Consider the following 15596-nt stretch of genomic DNA (forward strand, 5'->3'; position numbering starts at 1 on the left):
AACCTGTATCTATAAAGGATGGCTTGATAAGAAACATTTACATGTCTACTCAATTGCCGGTAAATGTGTATTGGGATACAATTACATAAAGAAAACATATTGTTTGCTGCATAACGTAAAAAGCGAACGAACTTATGTGTCGATGAGCATGATGAATATGATCATGGAACTTAGCTGCTGGGACAAGGCATTTTGGGCATGGGATAGACTTTCAAAATGCAAATTGCTTTCGGTAGTCCCAGCACAGCTTTTGTAGGCACCACAATTTATTTTTTACGTTTTTTTAATCGAACGGCACCGCCCCTATTAGATATATTACACAGTTTTTTGTTATCTTCATCAAGTATGGTCGCTTATGAATTATTTCTCTATATACAGCCAATATTCATCGGGCAATAAATTGACCGAACATCTTTCCTTCACTTCCGGTGGCCTGACCGAACCGTTTTCTTTGGCTGACAACTCACTGGGAATAAGCCAAGATTGCGCTCATTGGAGCGAAAAATAAGTCGTCGACCTCCGTCCAATAGCCCTCTTACTGTCATCTATCGTTATCCTATCAGAGCCTTTTACCTAGCATTTATGTCGTTACGAATCTTGGAGCTTTGGTTACTGCTAGTGCTGACAATATCGTGATCAATACGACTGACAACCGTTCTGCGCAACTGCGCTGTGTGGGCGGCACATTAAACCATTGTTTCCATATTGAATTACCGCGCTAAGTACACGGCGGAGCGCGGATTTCCGGCGAATATGACGTCTCCTGTCATCGACGACTCTGCAGATGTGACTGCGACATATCGGGTATCCGTCCGGCTCGGGTTCGGTTTGGTATTAGCACTGGACTCGGAAGGTCAAGGGGGTCCGGATTGCGCTGGCAGCCTCCCACGCTCTCTCTCGGCTGCTCGCCTGCATCGCCCGCCGGCGGGCTCCGGCGACCCGGCGACCGGAAGTCGCCAGCTTCCGGTCGTTTCCGGGAGTCGTCGGAGTTGAGAGATCCGGTGTCAGTGACGTCACGAGGTGATGTCACGGCGGATGGTGATTGCTCTGAACAGACTCGCTCGACCTTCGGCTATGAGGCTGCTGGCTGGTTGGCCCGGCGCCTTTCCGGCTGATGAATAGACCTTTGGCAGATCAGCGAGGAGAGGGAGGGAAACCATTGATGGTCAGGCAACCGTGAAACCGTGTGTGGCCAGCGTGCCACCCATGGTTGGCACATAAAGGAGTGTGGTCACCTCCGGCATTGGCCTGAAACGGAGTTATATATAAATTAAATTATCTATTGATTTTCGTTTGGACTCAACTATGAGCCAATTACTTTTCAATTGCAATTCAACTGTGTGATCAATGACATGATCTTTTCACAAAATTGGTGATGATTGCATTATCGCAACACCAGCGCCGAGGCCATTGCTTTTGTCGAACACCATTAAAAAGCACAAAGGACAAATTACTTATTTGTACTTAAATGATGGTCTAGTAAAGCACACTTCTTAATGTATGCTGCCTACCTATATTTGTAATTATGCGACAATTTACTGTTATATTCCGTTTCTTTGATAATGAAAGTGTATGATGATTACTTTGCTACTTTAGATACCATATTTGGAGTGGGTTACCTATTGCTCAAACTTTGTTTTGTTGGCAGTAGCGGCGGAACACCCTCAATTAAGGGGGGGGGGGGCACTGCCGACTTTTGGTCCCATTCTTTCCATTGCAACGCCCATAGGGCTTATGTTAAAATGCCAAAATCAAAGGGGGCACGGTGCCCCGGAGCCCTCCCCGTTCCGCCCGGCCTATGTTTGTTGGGTTAGGCCCTTTCGGTCTGACAAGACCATTTCAGAGCCGGAAGGATGAGAGGAATTAGGTGAGACATTTGTCTGGGCAGTCACCCTAGAGAGTCACCGGGGCTGAGCTGAGCCTGGCCCGAAAGACAGGCCGACCAGTCCCCCAAGCACCCTCTGCACCCGGCTAAGGGTGTGCTCCCTCGGGAGCAGCGGTGCCGCTCCGAGGGAGCAGCCCGCATGAGATAAAGGTGCCTGTCCAGCCTGGAGTGGGGGTTGCGGCGTGGAGGAGAAGGATTTCTGTATCCTGAGGATGGAAACGACGGAACGGAGGGTTGTTCAAACTGTTGCTGGCTCGTGGAAAACAGTGTGTGGACAAATGCTCTAATTCATTCTAATTTCTCTTTTCAGGAGCGGCCGCCGAATCTAAAAATACATGATCTCCTTACCTGTGCCATCGATGTGGCAAAAGGGTGCGAGTATCTGGAGAACAAACGCTTCATCCATCGAGATATCGCCGCTCGGAATTGCCTGCTGACCACCAAAGGCCCTGGAAGAGTGGTGAAGATCGCGGACTTCGGCATGTCGAGAGACATCTACCGGTGAGTTGTCGGAACTACAGCTTAGGCGTATGTCCGCCAGTGTGCTGCGATCGGGTGATGTGCTAAGTGCTAACTGCCCGAGGATGGTTTGTGAGCGTTGTTTGGTATGGTATGGGGTAGTGGCATATCACTAAATCGTCACTTTTCATAGCTGATTTACATTACCCTTTCCTGACCTGGCCTTGGACACATACCTACCTACAACCTACCTACCTACCTATAACCAAAAACAGACACATCGTTGAATAAACTAAAAACGCGTTTTTCATAAAAATATATGCTGAGGTATAGTTAGGTATAGTTAACTTCTGAAGGCCTCGTCTCGGAGTATCGACTTGGCCAAACTGCTAGACACTATACGAGCTTTTTTTTCGAGCTACTTATATGATGCATGATTGGTTGATTTTCAAAGGGGTTTTATTCTGGGGCAGAGGTCTGCGCAATGCGCATTAACACTGCGAAACGCTGGAAACCCAGAGGAGGATGTGACGATGAGATCGATTTTTGGGAGATGAACCCATCTTGAAGATAATGGTAAATGGTGACCTGTAATCTAGGATGATCTTTGTTTTCTTTGTTGTGGAACGTCCTGCGCCGACGTCCGACGACAAAAAAGTTGCCTAAATGCCGTATAGTTTTCAGCTTTATTGAAATTAAACGCATTTAACAATTACCTACCTCATCAAGTAGTATGATGCTTTTGCCAGGCTCCAGGTATACGCTTAATGTCCTAAATAACTAGTAATGTTTTTCTAAAATTTCTTCCCTGTATATTCTGTAAAAATATAACCAGTATAACGCCTTTTGGGGCGATTAACGGAGCGAGCGAGAGAGTGGGCCTTGCACGTGCGAAATTGCGAGGGGGTACCTCCAACTGACTTGTGCACGGCACCCTACTAACCGGTCTCTAGCGATGTGCCAAATTTGGGCACAATTGGCCCAGCCGTTCTCGAGATCTGGAAGCGGCACCCTGCACGTGCGCACGTGCAAAATGGGTCCCAACTGACTTGTGCACGGCACCCTACTAACTGGTCCCTAACTGTGTACCAAATTTGAGCGCAATCGGTCGAGCCGTTCTCGAGATCTGGAAACGACCCCTGCACGTGCGCACGTGCAGCAGCACCCCAACTGTGGCACATGGATATGCAGTGCCTAGTGGGTGCCTACCTACATGCCAACTTTCAGCGCAATCGGCCAAGTAGTTACCGAGATATTGCAACAATTACAAAACGGACACCTCTTCGTTTTGCACGTGGCACGTGCATAAGGGGTCACCCACATGCATCAGGAATAGTCCAATACTTGGTAGAAGGAATGAAGCTACCCTACAAAAATTACCGCGTGTAAATCGGTCAAGTGGTTGCTGAGATATAAGCCTCCCAAAAGCGTGACCACGGCCGGCCGGCCGGCCGGCCGGCCGCTCATACTCAGAAATTTCCGTTAATCTAAGGAAAGACTACGATCGCTTCGCTCGCTCCGTAACAATGTAATCAATCAATCAATCAATTTATTATGCGTCTTTTCGAGACAAGATAAAGCATACAGTAAAACATACGACACAATATAACAAAAGATAAACACTCATCACGACGCAAAGATACAACATCGTAGCAGAATGCACAAAGCAGGTTAGGCGCACAAAAGCCTCAGCAGGCGACGGGACATAACTGTCTGACTAGAATTTAGCACGAAGCGAATCGAGTCGACCAAACCGTCACCTTCAGTCGGGCTACTTATAAAGCTAGGGTCAACATGGCCCCTTACAGTATCTAGCACGCTCTGGAAAGAACAGTTCACCAGGGTGTACGCGAGGTGCAAGAATGTTCCGTGTAAACGTTCAGGCTCAGTTGCTAACACAGCTAGTTCACTTAGTGCTATGTGCTTAAGTCTATGATCATCTCGGAATATTCCCAACAACGCGAAAACCACCGCGCGTCTGAGGATTTCTTGTATCCTGGGAATTTTTAGAGCAATAAGCAGAGCAGAATGATGTGCGTATTTTGACAGACCAAGGGCAGCTTTGATGCAGCGAGACTGGACGCTGTCCATGGTATCAACATCAGTTGAGCGGAGAGGAACCGTATGACATCCAAACATAAGGGCAGGGACAACCACAGTTTTCCACAGGAAAACTTTGTCAGCAGGTGAGAGACATTCACTGAGCATACCGGTAGGAGTCAGTCCATAGAAAGCTCCACGAGCTCGACTGGCGCGGTGCCGTACATGATGTGAGCCGTCAAGGTCCGCCGACAACACAACACCGAGATGTTCTGTCACTGTACGTACAGCAAGCTGTTGTCCAGATAAGTGCCATACAGGTAGCACAGACAAAAGTTCGGCACCAAATACGATACAGTGACTTTTCGTCTTCGCAGGATCCACATGAACAAATTCCAACCTCCAAAAACCTGCAAATTCGCTGACTAGTTTCAAGAGTTTACCTAGGTCTCCCGCATTGGTGGAGAGCAACATGAGGTCATCTGCGTAGCAAACGGCGGGAACATGGTAGCCAAACATAAATGCTCCACATAAGCTGACATCAAGTGTGCTAATAAGTGGCTTAAAATACACATTTGCAAACACCGGTGATAAAATGGCTCCCTGTCTTGTCCCTCGTTTGATAAGGAAGCACATCGATCTACGCCCAGCATAAGTTACAAAACTTTTTAGACGTCTATACCACATCGCAATCAGATGCCAGGACCGGGGGCTCAGAAAATCCTTTAGGCGAAAGAGTAGACCATCGTGCCATATCTTATCAAAACATTTCCTAGCGTCTAAATTTGCTGCAAACACTGGAGAGTCTCTCTGACGATGCCACTGCACGGTTTCAGTAACAAGCATTGACGCTTCAGTAGTGCCACGGTTCTCTATAAAGCCAAATTGCAAATCACTGGGCGAGAATGATTCGGTTAACTCAGCCAGTAGCAGGCATTCTAACAATTTCGACATTGTAGTGGTGAGAGATATCGGTCTATAGTTGTCCAAGCAGTCACGGTTCATACCCGATTTCTTTACAATTGGTTTCACAACGCTGACAGAAAAGGCATCAGGGACAGATAAAGTGGAGTAACACGCTGTGAGGAGATGAGCGATTGCAATGAGCAGGGTTTGGGATCTACCATATAATAGATGCTCCACTGTGACGTGGTCTACCCCAGGGGCTGTACCACGCTTTAACTGCTGAATCAGCCCACATACATCATCAGGAGTAATGACACGGGTCTCGGAGGAATCACAGCCACTCGAGAGACGAGCAGCAACAGCATCACATATGAGCTGTTGGGCAGGGCTCAACTGCGAACCATCATCCTGGCTGATCGATCCAAAGTGGTCAGCAAAATCATCAGCAGTGAGATGACTTTGTCCAGGCTGCCCACCTCTTCTCACAGCATTGACACGACGCCAGAATGCATTAACATTTCGCCCCTGCCGTAGATAGTAATGTGATGTCATAATGTAAAAATCAGCACTTCCGGGACTTCTTTAGAAAGGACATCGGCGATTCCGATCGCACCCGTCGTCGGTAGTCCGTTTGGCTCCGAGTCCGGCAGCCAGGCGACACTGGACATCCTGTTTTCACCGGGTCGGTCGGGAGGCCTCTCCGGCGGGCGCATAGCCACCAGAGCCCGGGCTCCTTGGCCGGCACGCGACACACATCTCACAGCCCGGCACGGGCGTCAGGCCAGGGGTGAAGGAGGTTTTATGCGATACTCGTCCGTCGATTTTAGCCTCTTGCCGTGAGCGACCCGGGGTCTAACCAGGTGGACTGACACACCCAAGCCACATGAATGCGCTGACCAATTAACGAGTGCTACGTTGGGTGCACGATCCCAGCATGTGTCGTATGGGTCTGCCATTTAAAGGAAGGGTGCCACCTTTTGGACACAACGCAGTTTTTACAAGATTAGCCTCACATGAACCTAAAAACCGGCTTCACTTACCTATGCTTGAGACGGTCAGCATTGAATCCGCACGTGAAGTTATCATTTGCGAGTTTTGCTGCCAGCATTCGGGCAGGCAAAAATCTTCAGCACTATTTCCTCGTCGTGTTAAGGGTATTTTATAAAACATAAAATCAGAAAAGGTATGTATAAAAGTTATACTTTTGAAGCATGTTTTATCATTTTGAAAGGGTATATTTTTTCTTTATGGTATACACTTAAGTTTTAAAATTTTAATTGGGAAGTTTTTCTAGTAAGTTGCATGAAGGGTGAAGGGTTCCATAGATCTCTTAAGCATTGTAAAGGAAAAACCTTTACTCGACTTATTTGATGTTCTTTTGACGTATCTCCGCGTAACATGTGTAATCTATATAAATCAAATCAAATCATGTTATCTTCTTCCTTTTTATTTGTTCATCTTTTTGTCTCAGTTGCGCCATCAATGCAAATGGCAGAATGATATGTTGCCATGACAACAGGATATGCCAGCCGTCCTAGCTGCCACATCAAACGACCTTGAGTTGTAGTGGTGATATAAACAACGATCTTTTTTTTGCCAATGTATTAAATGCAATGTTTCGGTTCTTTGTATATTGTGGACGCGCTAACCACGTCTAAAAATTCAAATAAGTAAAATAGATTCATAGAACAAAAATTTCGGAAGGTGGCACCCTTCCTTTAAGTTGGATTTACAGTAGGCTGTAGGCGGGACTACTGACCGCGGAGAACAATTGGTAGTGTTTCCAGTTCACGCTCCGAGTATGCAGAGCTAGCTGATGACACAGCATCAACACAGTGTACATTTATTTATAATTCAAAGCACCTGCAGTTTTGATGCGAGTGACATATGGATTAGGATTTGAATACATTCGAGAAATAGTACGCACTTTTGCTAATAACACTGATTGTATATCTTGTCTAATGGATATTGCAGTTAAGTTAATGCACGGGATAGTACTAGGACAACATCTCTCCGACCCCCAGTTCCCACTCGGCAGCCGGGGCATGCAAGGAGGCTTAATCAGCCGACAGTCCGTGGCTCTAAGCCCCAAACAGCGCTGACCGTGCACAGCAGACACGCACAGAGACCGGCACAGCGCTGAGCGAGGTCGGGACTGACCGCTGACCGGCGCCAACCGGACGTTCCGCCGCAGCGAGACTCGGCGCGAGCGGCGCGGCGCCCATTGCGCCACCAGCGGTGGACGCGGCGCCGGCCCGGCGCCGGCCCGGCGCCCACCAGAGACACGATAGACATCTGGCTCACATGGCTGCCGGACACGATCTAGCCGAGACGGCGGGAGACAGGCTGGTGGCTAGACAGCGAGCGGTGACACGCCGCCGGCGGCGGCCTCTCCATCGAGGAATGATGGAGTGGCCGCCCAGGAATTCAGCCTTCTCTGGTATGCTTGGAGCGAGAGAGAGAGAGAGAGAGAGAGAGAGAGAGAGAGAGAGAGAGAGAGAGAGAGAGAGAGAGAGAGAGAGAGGAGAGAAAGAGAGAGAAAAAGAGAGAGAGAGGGAGAGAGAGAGAGAATGAGAGAGAGAGAGAGAGAGAGAGAGAGAGAGAGAGAGAGAGAGAGAGAGAGAGAGAGAGAGAGAGAGAGAGAGAGAGAGAGAGAGAGAGAGAGAGAGAGAGAGGGGAGACCCAGAAACACAGCGACCCGGCGGACGAAGACAGAGTGGTAGCCTAGTAGAGTTGCAAAGTTTTCCCCAAAGGCTGCTACCGGCACCGCCCCGCCCCACAAAAATTTTCTGGGATACCGGCATGCTACCACGCCCCAAGCAAAAAAAACCGCCAAATTACCGGCATACTAAAAACCTTCATTTTTTTAAACCTGCATTCTTGATTCTAGCTTACCCCTGCAAGATGCCACATTTTGGCAGTTTCAGTACCTACCCCTCCCACCCAACAGCCATCCATTGTCCAACCACAAATACCAGCAGGCTGATTTTGGCTGAGTTGGCCCCACAAATACCCACAATTTTGAAACTCAATTCCAGTCTACAACTGGTAAAATATCACCTGTAATCAAAGAAGTATTGCCTACAAAAAAAACTATTACATTCATAAAAAAGTGAGGACAAAAAGGACTTGAATTACTGAAATGTGTTTTTTGAAGACTGGACAGTGAGCAGTAATCACATTTACATTTCACAGGTGTTCTACTTTTCCATATGCTCCTAAAATTTGCAGGCACCAGCCAAATGTTTAAAATCTAGATGGTCAAAACATAGGTAAACAAGTATACAGATTCGGCCATCTTCTTAGCTAAGGAAGCGAGATCAACATCTACTTTTCCTATCCACTATGGCTTGCTGGTTCGTGAACAAGATACGTATCATGTAAAAAATGTGTTAATAACTCACTGGTCCTGAGAATAGTCACCAAATAATATGTATAAAAACGATATCTTTCATCCTCCCCAACCTCTCAAGCGGGAACAAACACAAGGTACTCGATTTCGAAACAGATGCGCCATAACAGAGGCTTTTAACCAGCTGATTAAAACGCTGCAAAAATAAAAGTTTAACAACTGCAAGCCACTGCCTCGTGAATGATTATATTCATAAAAACTATCCAACACTATTAAATTATAATGAAATCAACATTGTTGTGTAATTCACTATAAAGAAATTCATTTCTCTTCAGTTATTCAACCAAAAGATTAAATGAATAAATATTACGTCATCAGACTACATCCATTCATTAGGGGAGAGAGAATCTTAAAAGCAAATCCTTGGTTGTCTAATTATTTGCGCCACTTTGTGCCAATTTTGCCTGCATGATGTGTTTTCTTGTAAAGATAAGAGCAAAATGCCAGTTCAAATCCATTTTCATGTAATTATGGGACCAAAGTCAGGCTCAGGGCTACCTATTACCTGCCTTTTCAGCTGAATTTTCAGTGTCAAATTCTTTGTAGAGTTTCTCAGACCACATCTCATGATCTCAGGACTCAAGGCCAGTTTCCAAACATTGTGTTTTTTTGGTGTTTTGATTCTGCCTTTTCCCCTAGGGAATGTTGTCATGAACATTTATTCATTTTATTGTGCTATACATATTACCTACCATTAGACTTACTAGTTCATCGTGCTTTTGCAACATGAATGAGTATTCTTCCTTTTATAGACCACAGTAGATTCTTGATGATTCTAATTAGACCCAAACCTGTGAAATGCTGAGGTTCATGTGTTACCCCTACCCAGGCTTCGGTAGGATTGTGATTGCAGGATTGCAAAATCCTGATTGCATTCCTTTTTGGTGGATTGCACCTGGATTTGAAATCCATTAAAAAAAAGGATTTGATTGCGGATTGGATTGCATCATACTTCCAATTTTTGCAATCCAATCCGGATTGTGTTTGATTAGTGCTTTGAAATGGTTTGTTGCGATTGAAAATTATGAAATCGGCTTCATCGGCTTAATGTAATTTGCTATCAAGGGCTTTACATCGAAACTGGAAATAATTTAAACGCTTTTAATTTAAAGGCTCAAAATAATATACGCTGATGAACTACATAGGAAGGGCAAAATTGCGTATTTGAGGGCGAGTTTTAAAAATATAAAACACTGGTTGGGTAGAGGTTTAAATGTGCCGGGGTGTTTGAGGCAAAAAATATTTCCCATAAAATACCTGTGCCTTAGATAGGAATTACTCGCAAGACTAGGTACTAGAAATGGGTGATTTGGGGATGGAGGCACGGCCCTATGCCCCCCTCCCTCCCCCAGATCCACTAGTGCACATAATGATACAACAGGATTGCAAAAAAGGATTGCCGATTTGATCACAGTCCAAGTGAAAAAAGGGGATTGCGGGTCGGAATGCAATCCACTTCGGCACTAGGAATGTGGATTGGGAATGCAATCCTTTCAAAAATTATTTTACCGATGCCTGCCCCTACCCTTAGCAATGGAACTTCTACCACAAAATGTATTTTGCAGTGGCTAAGATTGCTGTTACAACAATTCAATAGCCTCAATAGGACAATGTCCAAAGTTTGAATCATATACTGATATATTTTTTTGTTTGTGCAAAATCAAAAATACCGGCATGCTACCGGCAAGACATGCCAGATACCACGAATAAACCTGCGGTAGTGAAAAATTACCGGCATGCCGGTAGTGCGGTAGTGAAATTTTGCAACTCTATAGCCTAGCTCTGAGGCGGATAACCTAAATTCGACAGTAACATTTTTAACACAACTTCCATACCCTCACAGCATGTCAATCATCAAGCTGACCTTTATTTCTTCCACAGGGCCGACTACTACCGTAAGGGCGGCAGGACCATGATCCCGGTGAAGTGGATGCCGCCCGAAGCCTTCCTGGACGGCGTCTTCACCACCAAGACCGACGTCTGGTGAGTAACATGACCCCCTCTGCAGTCTGCACTCTGTCCTTTCCAGACGATGTCTTCACCACCAAGGTCCAAGACAGACGTCCGGAGGGTGGCTTAGTCTTCATTAAAGACGGTTCATACTGTCTATTGCTCGCTACCTTTAATTTTGCGGCCAGCACTTCTGGACACAGAACGTGAAAGATCAGCATGGAAGACACTAAAAGTGTAGCAATAGAAGACGAATAATGGAAAGAGAAAAACAATTAGCTGATGATTATCATTACGCGAAGGCATCATGCATTGTTGAAAATGAAACTGCTATTCAATTCATTGTCAACATTCCACAAAGCGATACACATCTGATAGTATTTCTTATATGTAGACGCGCAGTTTTCAAAGATTTTCCAGGAGGTCCCAAGTGCATGTCACCGGCCTGGATTCCAGAAGGTGCGATCCGTTCCAGGAGTGTGGTGATTTCCAGCGAAGCGCGACACTGCGCCCCGTGCTGGCGTGCCGGTCGCTACGTCAAAGACGGTGCTCGTGCCGGGCGCGAGCAGCATCGCGTGCCGGTTGTCTGTGGGGAAAATCGACCGCATACCTGTCGACCGACCGCAGGGTGTCTGTGGCTCGGTCAGATACCGACGGGATGCCTGCACGACCTCGGCCACACCCTGCAGTCGGGGTGCTCAGGGAACATGTGAGGGGTCAGTCGTCGAGAGTGGACATTCAGCACTAACGACGCTGTCTCAGTATCCGACGACAGTAGGCGGCAACAGTGAAATGACATGGCATGGCGGCAAAATCGCAGGATTGATCCCTCGGCATTTATAGTGCCACGATGGGACGGTTATTGAAGAAACGAAAATGAGCTCTACATCGAATGTCGATAGCTGGGCTTGCAAAAAATGGAAAAGAAATGCCTAGATATTTCTGGCAACTGGCATCTGCATTGACCGTTTTGTTTGCCTTTTGACGCCTGCGAAGAATTCCGAAAGTAGCACCAAGGCCGAACACCTTCGTGACATTTGCATATATATGCTACCTCGCTGCTGGTCAGTCCGTGTTCGCTGGCTCCCGCATTATGCACGCTTCGTGAGTCTCTGGAATGCCGGCAATCGTTCGGAGATCACGACATGGTCTCCGCTTGGGCTGCAGCCCGGCGAGGCTTTCAGGTCGGCGCTGTCCGCCGCTGTTTACCAGACGGAGGAACGTGGCATGGGTCGGCGTTTGGAGTCAGCGATTCGACTATCGACAAGCAGCCAGGGTGGCGGCGGCACAGAGGACAGAGGTGGCGGCGCCGTGCACGGGGGTGCATGATGGCCATGTCACTCAGGTGTGATCTCGCTGGTCGAGCCTCTCTGAGATGGAAATGCGGTCGCTTACACCATCTCCGTGATGGAAATTCAATCGCTGACACGACATGACGCCTGCGGTGGAGCGTGCCGCGCATGAGCTGGCGTTGGTTGATCAGAGACAACTCTGTCGTGACGGTGTGTCCGCGTCTGCTCACTGGAACTCTCCTATTGGTATTCACTATTCAGCAGACAGGCTGAATAGTGACGGGCCGGACCACCCACCGTCAGACGGTGGGGGCTCAGAGTGTGCCAGCTGAGAACGTGGCGTGACTTTATTCTTGATTGTCCTGTATGGGAGAGTTCAGAAATGTCATTCCAGCGCTTCTGCGTTGGTAAGACTGCCTGAGACGGTTGGTTATTTGGCTTCACAGAATAAAATTTGAGGGTTGACAAATGGGATATTTCGGGTGCAGAGATCTTTCAGGGAAAATGTGCAGGGTAAATGGGATCTTTTGGGTGTCTTCGAAAGCTGGCGGCCCCAAATCGGTCGTTTTATAACCACTGGATGGCGTACATTAGTTGACAGTTTTGGACCGTCTACGTCGATTTTGGGTTTGTTGAAAATTAACGATGCGATGCCTGCGATGCCTATTAGTTTAAGAAATAACATCTCCCTTTTAATTAAACTTGCCCCCAACTTTCACATTTTCACAAGGCCATATAAGAGCCTTAGATTGCCGGCTATTTGTTTACAACCTTTTCCTAACCATCCCTTTATATGCTATAACTTTCAGCTTTTTTTTCGCAAGATGCAAGCGTACTTGGATGGATGTTTCTAATGACCACTGACCATAGCTTGGCTTCCCTGCTTTTTTTGGCATGCGCAGACCTAGTGAATGTCTGCGCAGAAGCTTGTCGATTATCATGAAGCTGTCATTCAGCTGGAGCTAGTGTGCTGGGCCTGGGGTGTTCGATCCTACGCAGTTGGCAGTCGATGAGATCGCGAGACGAATCTCAACATGGCGACGTCGCTGTGCCGATCGGTACCGGCCGGTGTGATGTCATCGATGACGTCAGCAGTGACGTCAATGGCGACCGGCGGCAATAATCTTAGTGAGCTGCAGCACAGGTTCGGTAGAGCTGCGGGCATATCGCGGCATGGTTATGAGTGCCCGCTGCAGCCTACGAATATATTCACTGGACGGATAGTAAAAATGTTCTCTAAATATCATCTAAATAAGTTACAGGTTCAATTAATTTACTTTGTTCTCATGTCATGTAACTTGGTCACTGTCAACAGTTCTATTTCACTGTTATTATTTTTAGGTTATCACATAGATAACAGTAGAACTGTTATCTATGGTTATCAGTATCGCTTACCGATGATTTTTTCATTCCACGAGTTTTATGGTATAATGCATTATTCGGATTCGTAGATTCACTAGCTCCAACATAGAGCATAAGTAAAGAACGCTGTGCGGTTGTTTATTCAAGGCGGCCCTTCGTGGGTTGTATGTTTTTTTTTTAGTGTGTCACGAGGAGAAGTAACTGTAAGATGGTCGATGTGGTTTTGTTCAGCCATGCAGACGAACCACTAATCTCGCTATAGGTCGCCTTTGAAGTTAAAAGGGCATGTTCGGGGTGCACTGCTGTTCCATGATTCCTACGGAAGTTAACCGCATCCTCTGAGATTGGTCATACAATTGAATAATTATTTTGCCAACCGTGTCAGTCAGCCTCACCATCGCTATGAACTGGAAGCATCTTTTTTCCACCCAACAGCGCGTGATGCTCCGACAGTCGGCGGATCTGTGCCCACTCGCGACATCGCGCCCTAATTGAGTCGTGCGGCGCGCTGTCTCACGTGACGAGCACAGGTGCAGGGCGGACACGTTAAATCACTTACGGCCGTGTAAATAGTGCTGTTCGGTGACACGTCGGCCGCAGCCGTGTCCAGTAGACAGTCCCGGTGCGCCGTCAGCGCCGCACCGGTCGCCATTTTTATCGGCTTTTCCAGGGAACCGGGACTGGTGTGAACACGGGCTTAGGCTGCCTGTTGAGTGGTAACATGTGACGCGAGGACCGATTAGTATGTGAATATGAGCTTATATGCTGCCTCTTGAGTGTTGGCCTACGACCCGGAGCGATCATTATGCGAATTGTAAATGGAGTTAATCCGACGTGTTTTGTTCTCAGTAATCTAGGCCTTTAGCCATATAACAAGAAAATTGTTCCATCTGCCCACATATCAGTTACATTATGTGTAAGAACTATGTATCGTGTCTCGTTCCCACTTTATTACATTTGGATTCGAGCCAGAGAGCGGGACTCCAGCTATGCCATGGGAGTTTGATCCCAACTTACAGACGTCCCTGGTTGTGGTTCTACCAGCAACTTTGAGGAAGTCGCTAATTATATCCCCAATAGCGGATGATAAATAGGCACAGATCGTCATCTTTGCTGCTATTCATAGATTAAAATGCGGATAAGGCTGCGGCATTGTGGTCACAACTCACAAGCCATTCGCTCTGGAATAACGGCACCGTTTGCTTGTCAACACCGCCCTGCATGTGAATATGCTTTGCGGTCTCGCATTGTTTCCTTGTGGGTACCTGTCATGTCATACAACTGATCGCTGCATCTGACTTTGCAGCCACTGCCGGATGTGTATTTTTGCAACATAAATTTCCCAAAGAACCATATGATGTCTGAGGCCTCGATGGCAAAGTTTGCAGACGGCAAACGGAAATGTTGGAATATTTTATTAGGTTATTTTATTACCGTCTGATGAAGCCGTACCGTGACTGCTGACGCCGTGTCCTGTCTGATGACGCTCTGTCCTGTCCCATGACGTTCCTCCCTGTCTGATGACGCTGCGTACTGTCCGATGACGCCGTACCCTGTCTGATGACGTCTTCAGGTCGTTTGGAGTGCTGCTTTGGGAGGTGATGACGCTCGGCCAGCTGCCGTACCCGGGCCGCGGGAATACAGAGGTGATGCAGCTGGTCATGGACGGTGGTCGGCTCGATTCGCCCTCCAACTGCCCCGCTCCCGTGTACGGCGTTATGTGCCAGTGCTGGCAGCGTGTGCCGGAGGAGCGGCCCACCTTTGCCACCGTCCTCGAGCGGCTCGACTACTGCCTCCAGGTGGGAACGAGCGCGTGTCAGCCGGGCGGGGACTCCTTAAGGATCTCATGTTAGTGGGGATTCATGTCAGCGGCAGGGAGTTGAGTTTCAATCATCGGTTGCTGAGTTATACTGCAGTATACTGCGGGGAGAAGCGATCTGGTGTTGGTCACAGGCACCACCGGTGGACCTAGCATCGGGCCTCGGTGCGTGTCCCGCGCGATGATTGTAATTGTGTCCAACTGCAGTGAGCGATCAAAGGGATATAGCAGTTTGCCATTTTGAGACGGTGGAGCGTGCGAGCTGCATAACTGATCAATCACAGCTGAGATACGCACCGGGCACCTGACATTTAGAGCACTGTTGCAGGAGACCTTTGTCTGTTTGTCGGAGATGATTCTCTATAGTTAAACAGGCAGAGAAGAGAAGGATATCATTGAAGGGCGAACAAATATTTCGGTATTACCCGCGCGTAAATAACCCGAACTGTTAAACGGTGCTGTGCCTCCCTG

The 15596-nt window shown here is 47.5% G+C and overlaps 1 protein-coding gene across 1 annotated transcript in view; it reads left to right on the top strand.

Moving 5' to 3' along the window:
• LOC122368008 (ALK tyrosine kinase receptor-like) overlaps positions 1–15596 on the top strand; it is a 140808-nt gene that overhangs the window by 119331 nt on the left and 5881 nt on the right. Inside the window, exons 24-26 of the mRNA XM_043341597.1 lie at positions 2196–2386; positions 10584–10685; positions 14880–15105. Of these exons, the coding sequence (XP_043197532.1) occupies positions 2196–2386; positions 10584–10685; positions 14880–15105 (519 nt within the window). The remainder of the gene's footprint in view (positions 1–2195; positions 2387–10583; positions 10686–14879; positions 15106–15596) is intronic.

This window comes from Amphibalanus amphitrite, unplaced genomic scaffold (assembly GCF_019059575.1).
Source record: "Amphibalanus amphitrite isolate SeventyFive unplaced genomic scaffold, NRLGWU_Aamphi_draft 000914F_arrow, whole genome shotgun sequence".
Classification (NCBI taxonomy): Eukaryota; Metazoa; Arthropoda; class Thecostraca; order Balanomorpha; family Balanidae; genus Amphibalanus; species Amphibalanus amphitrite.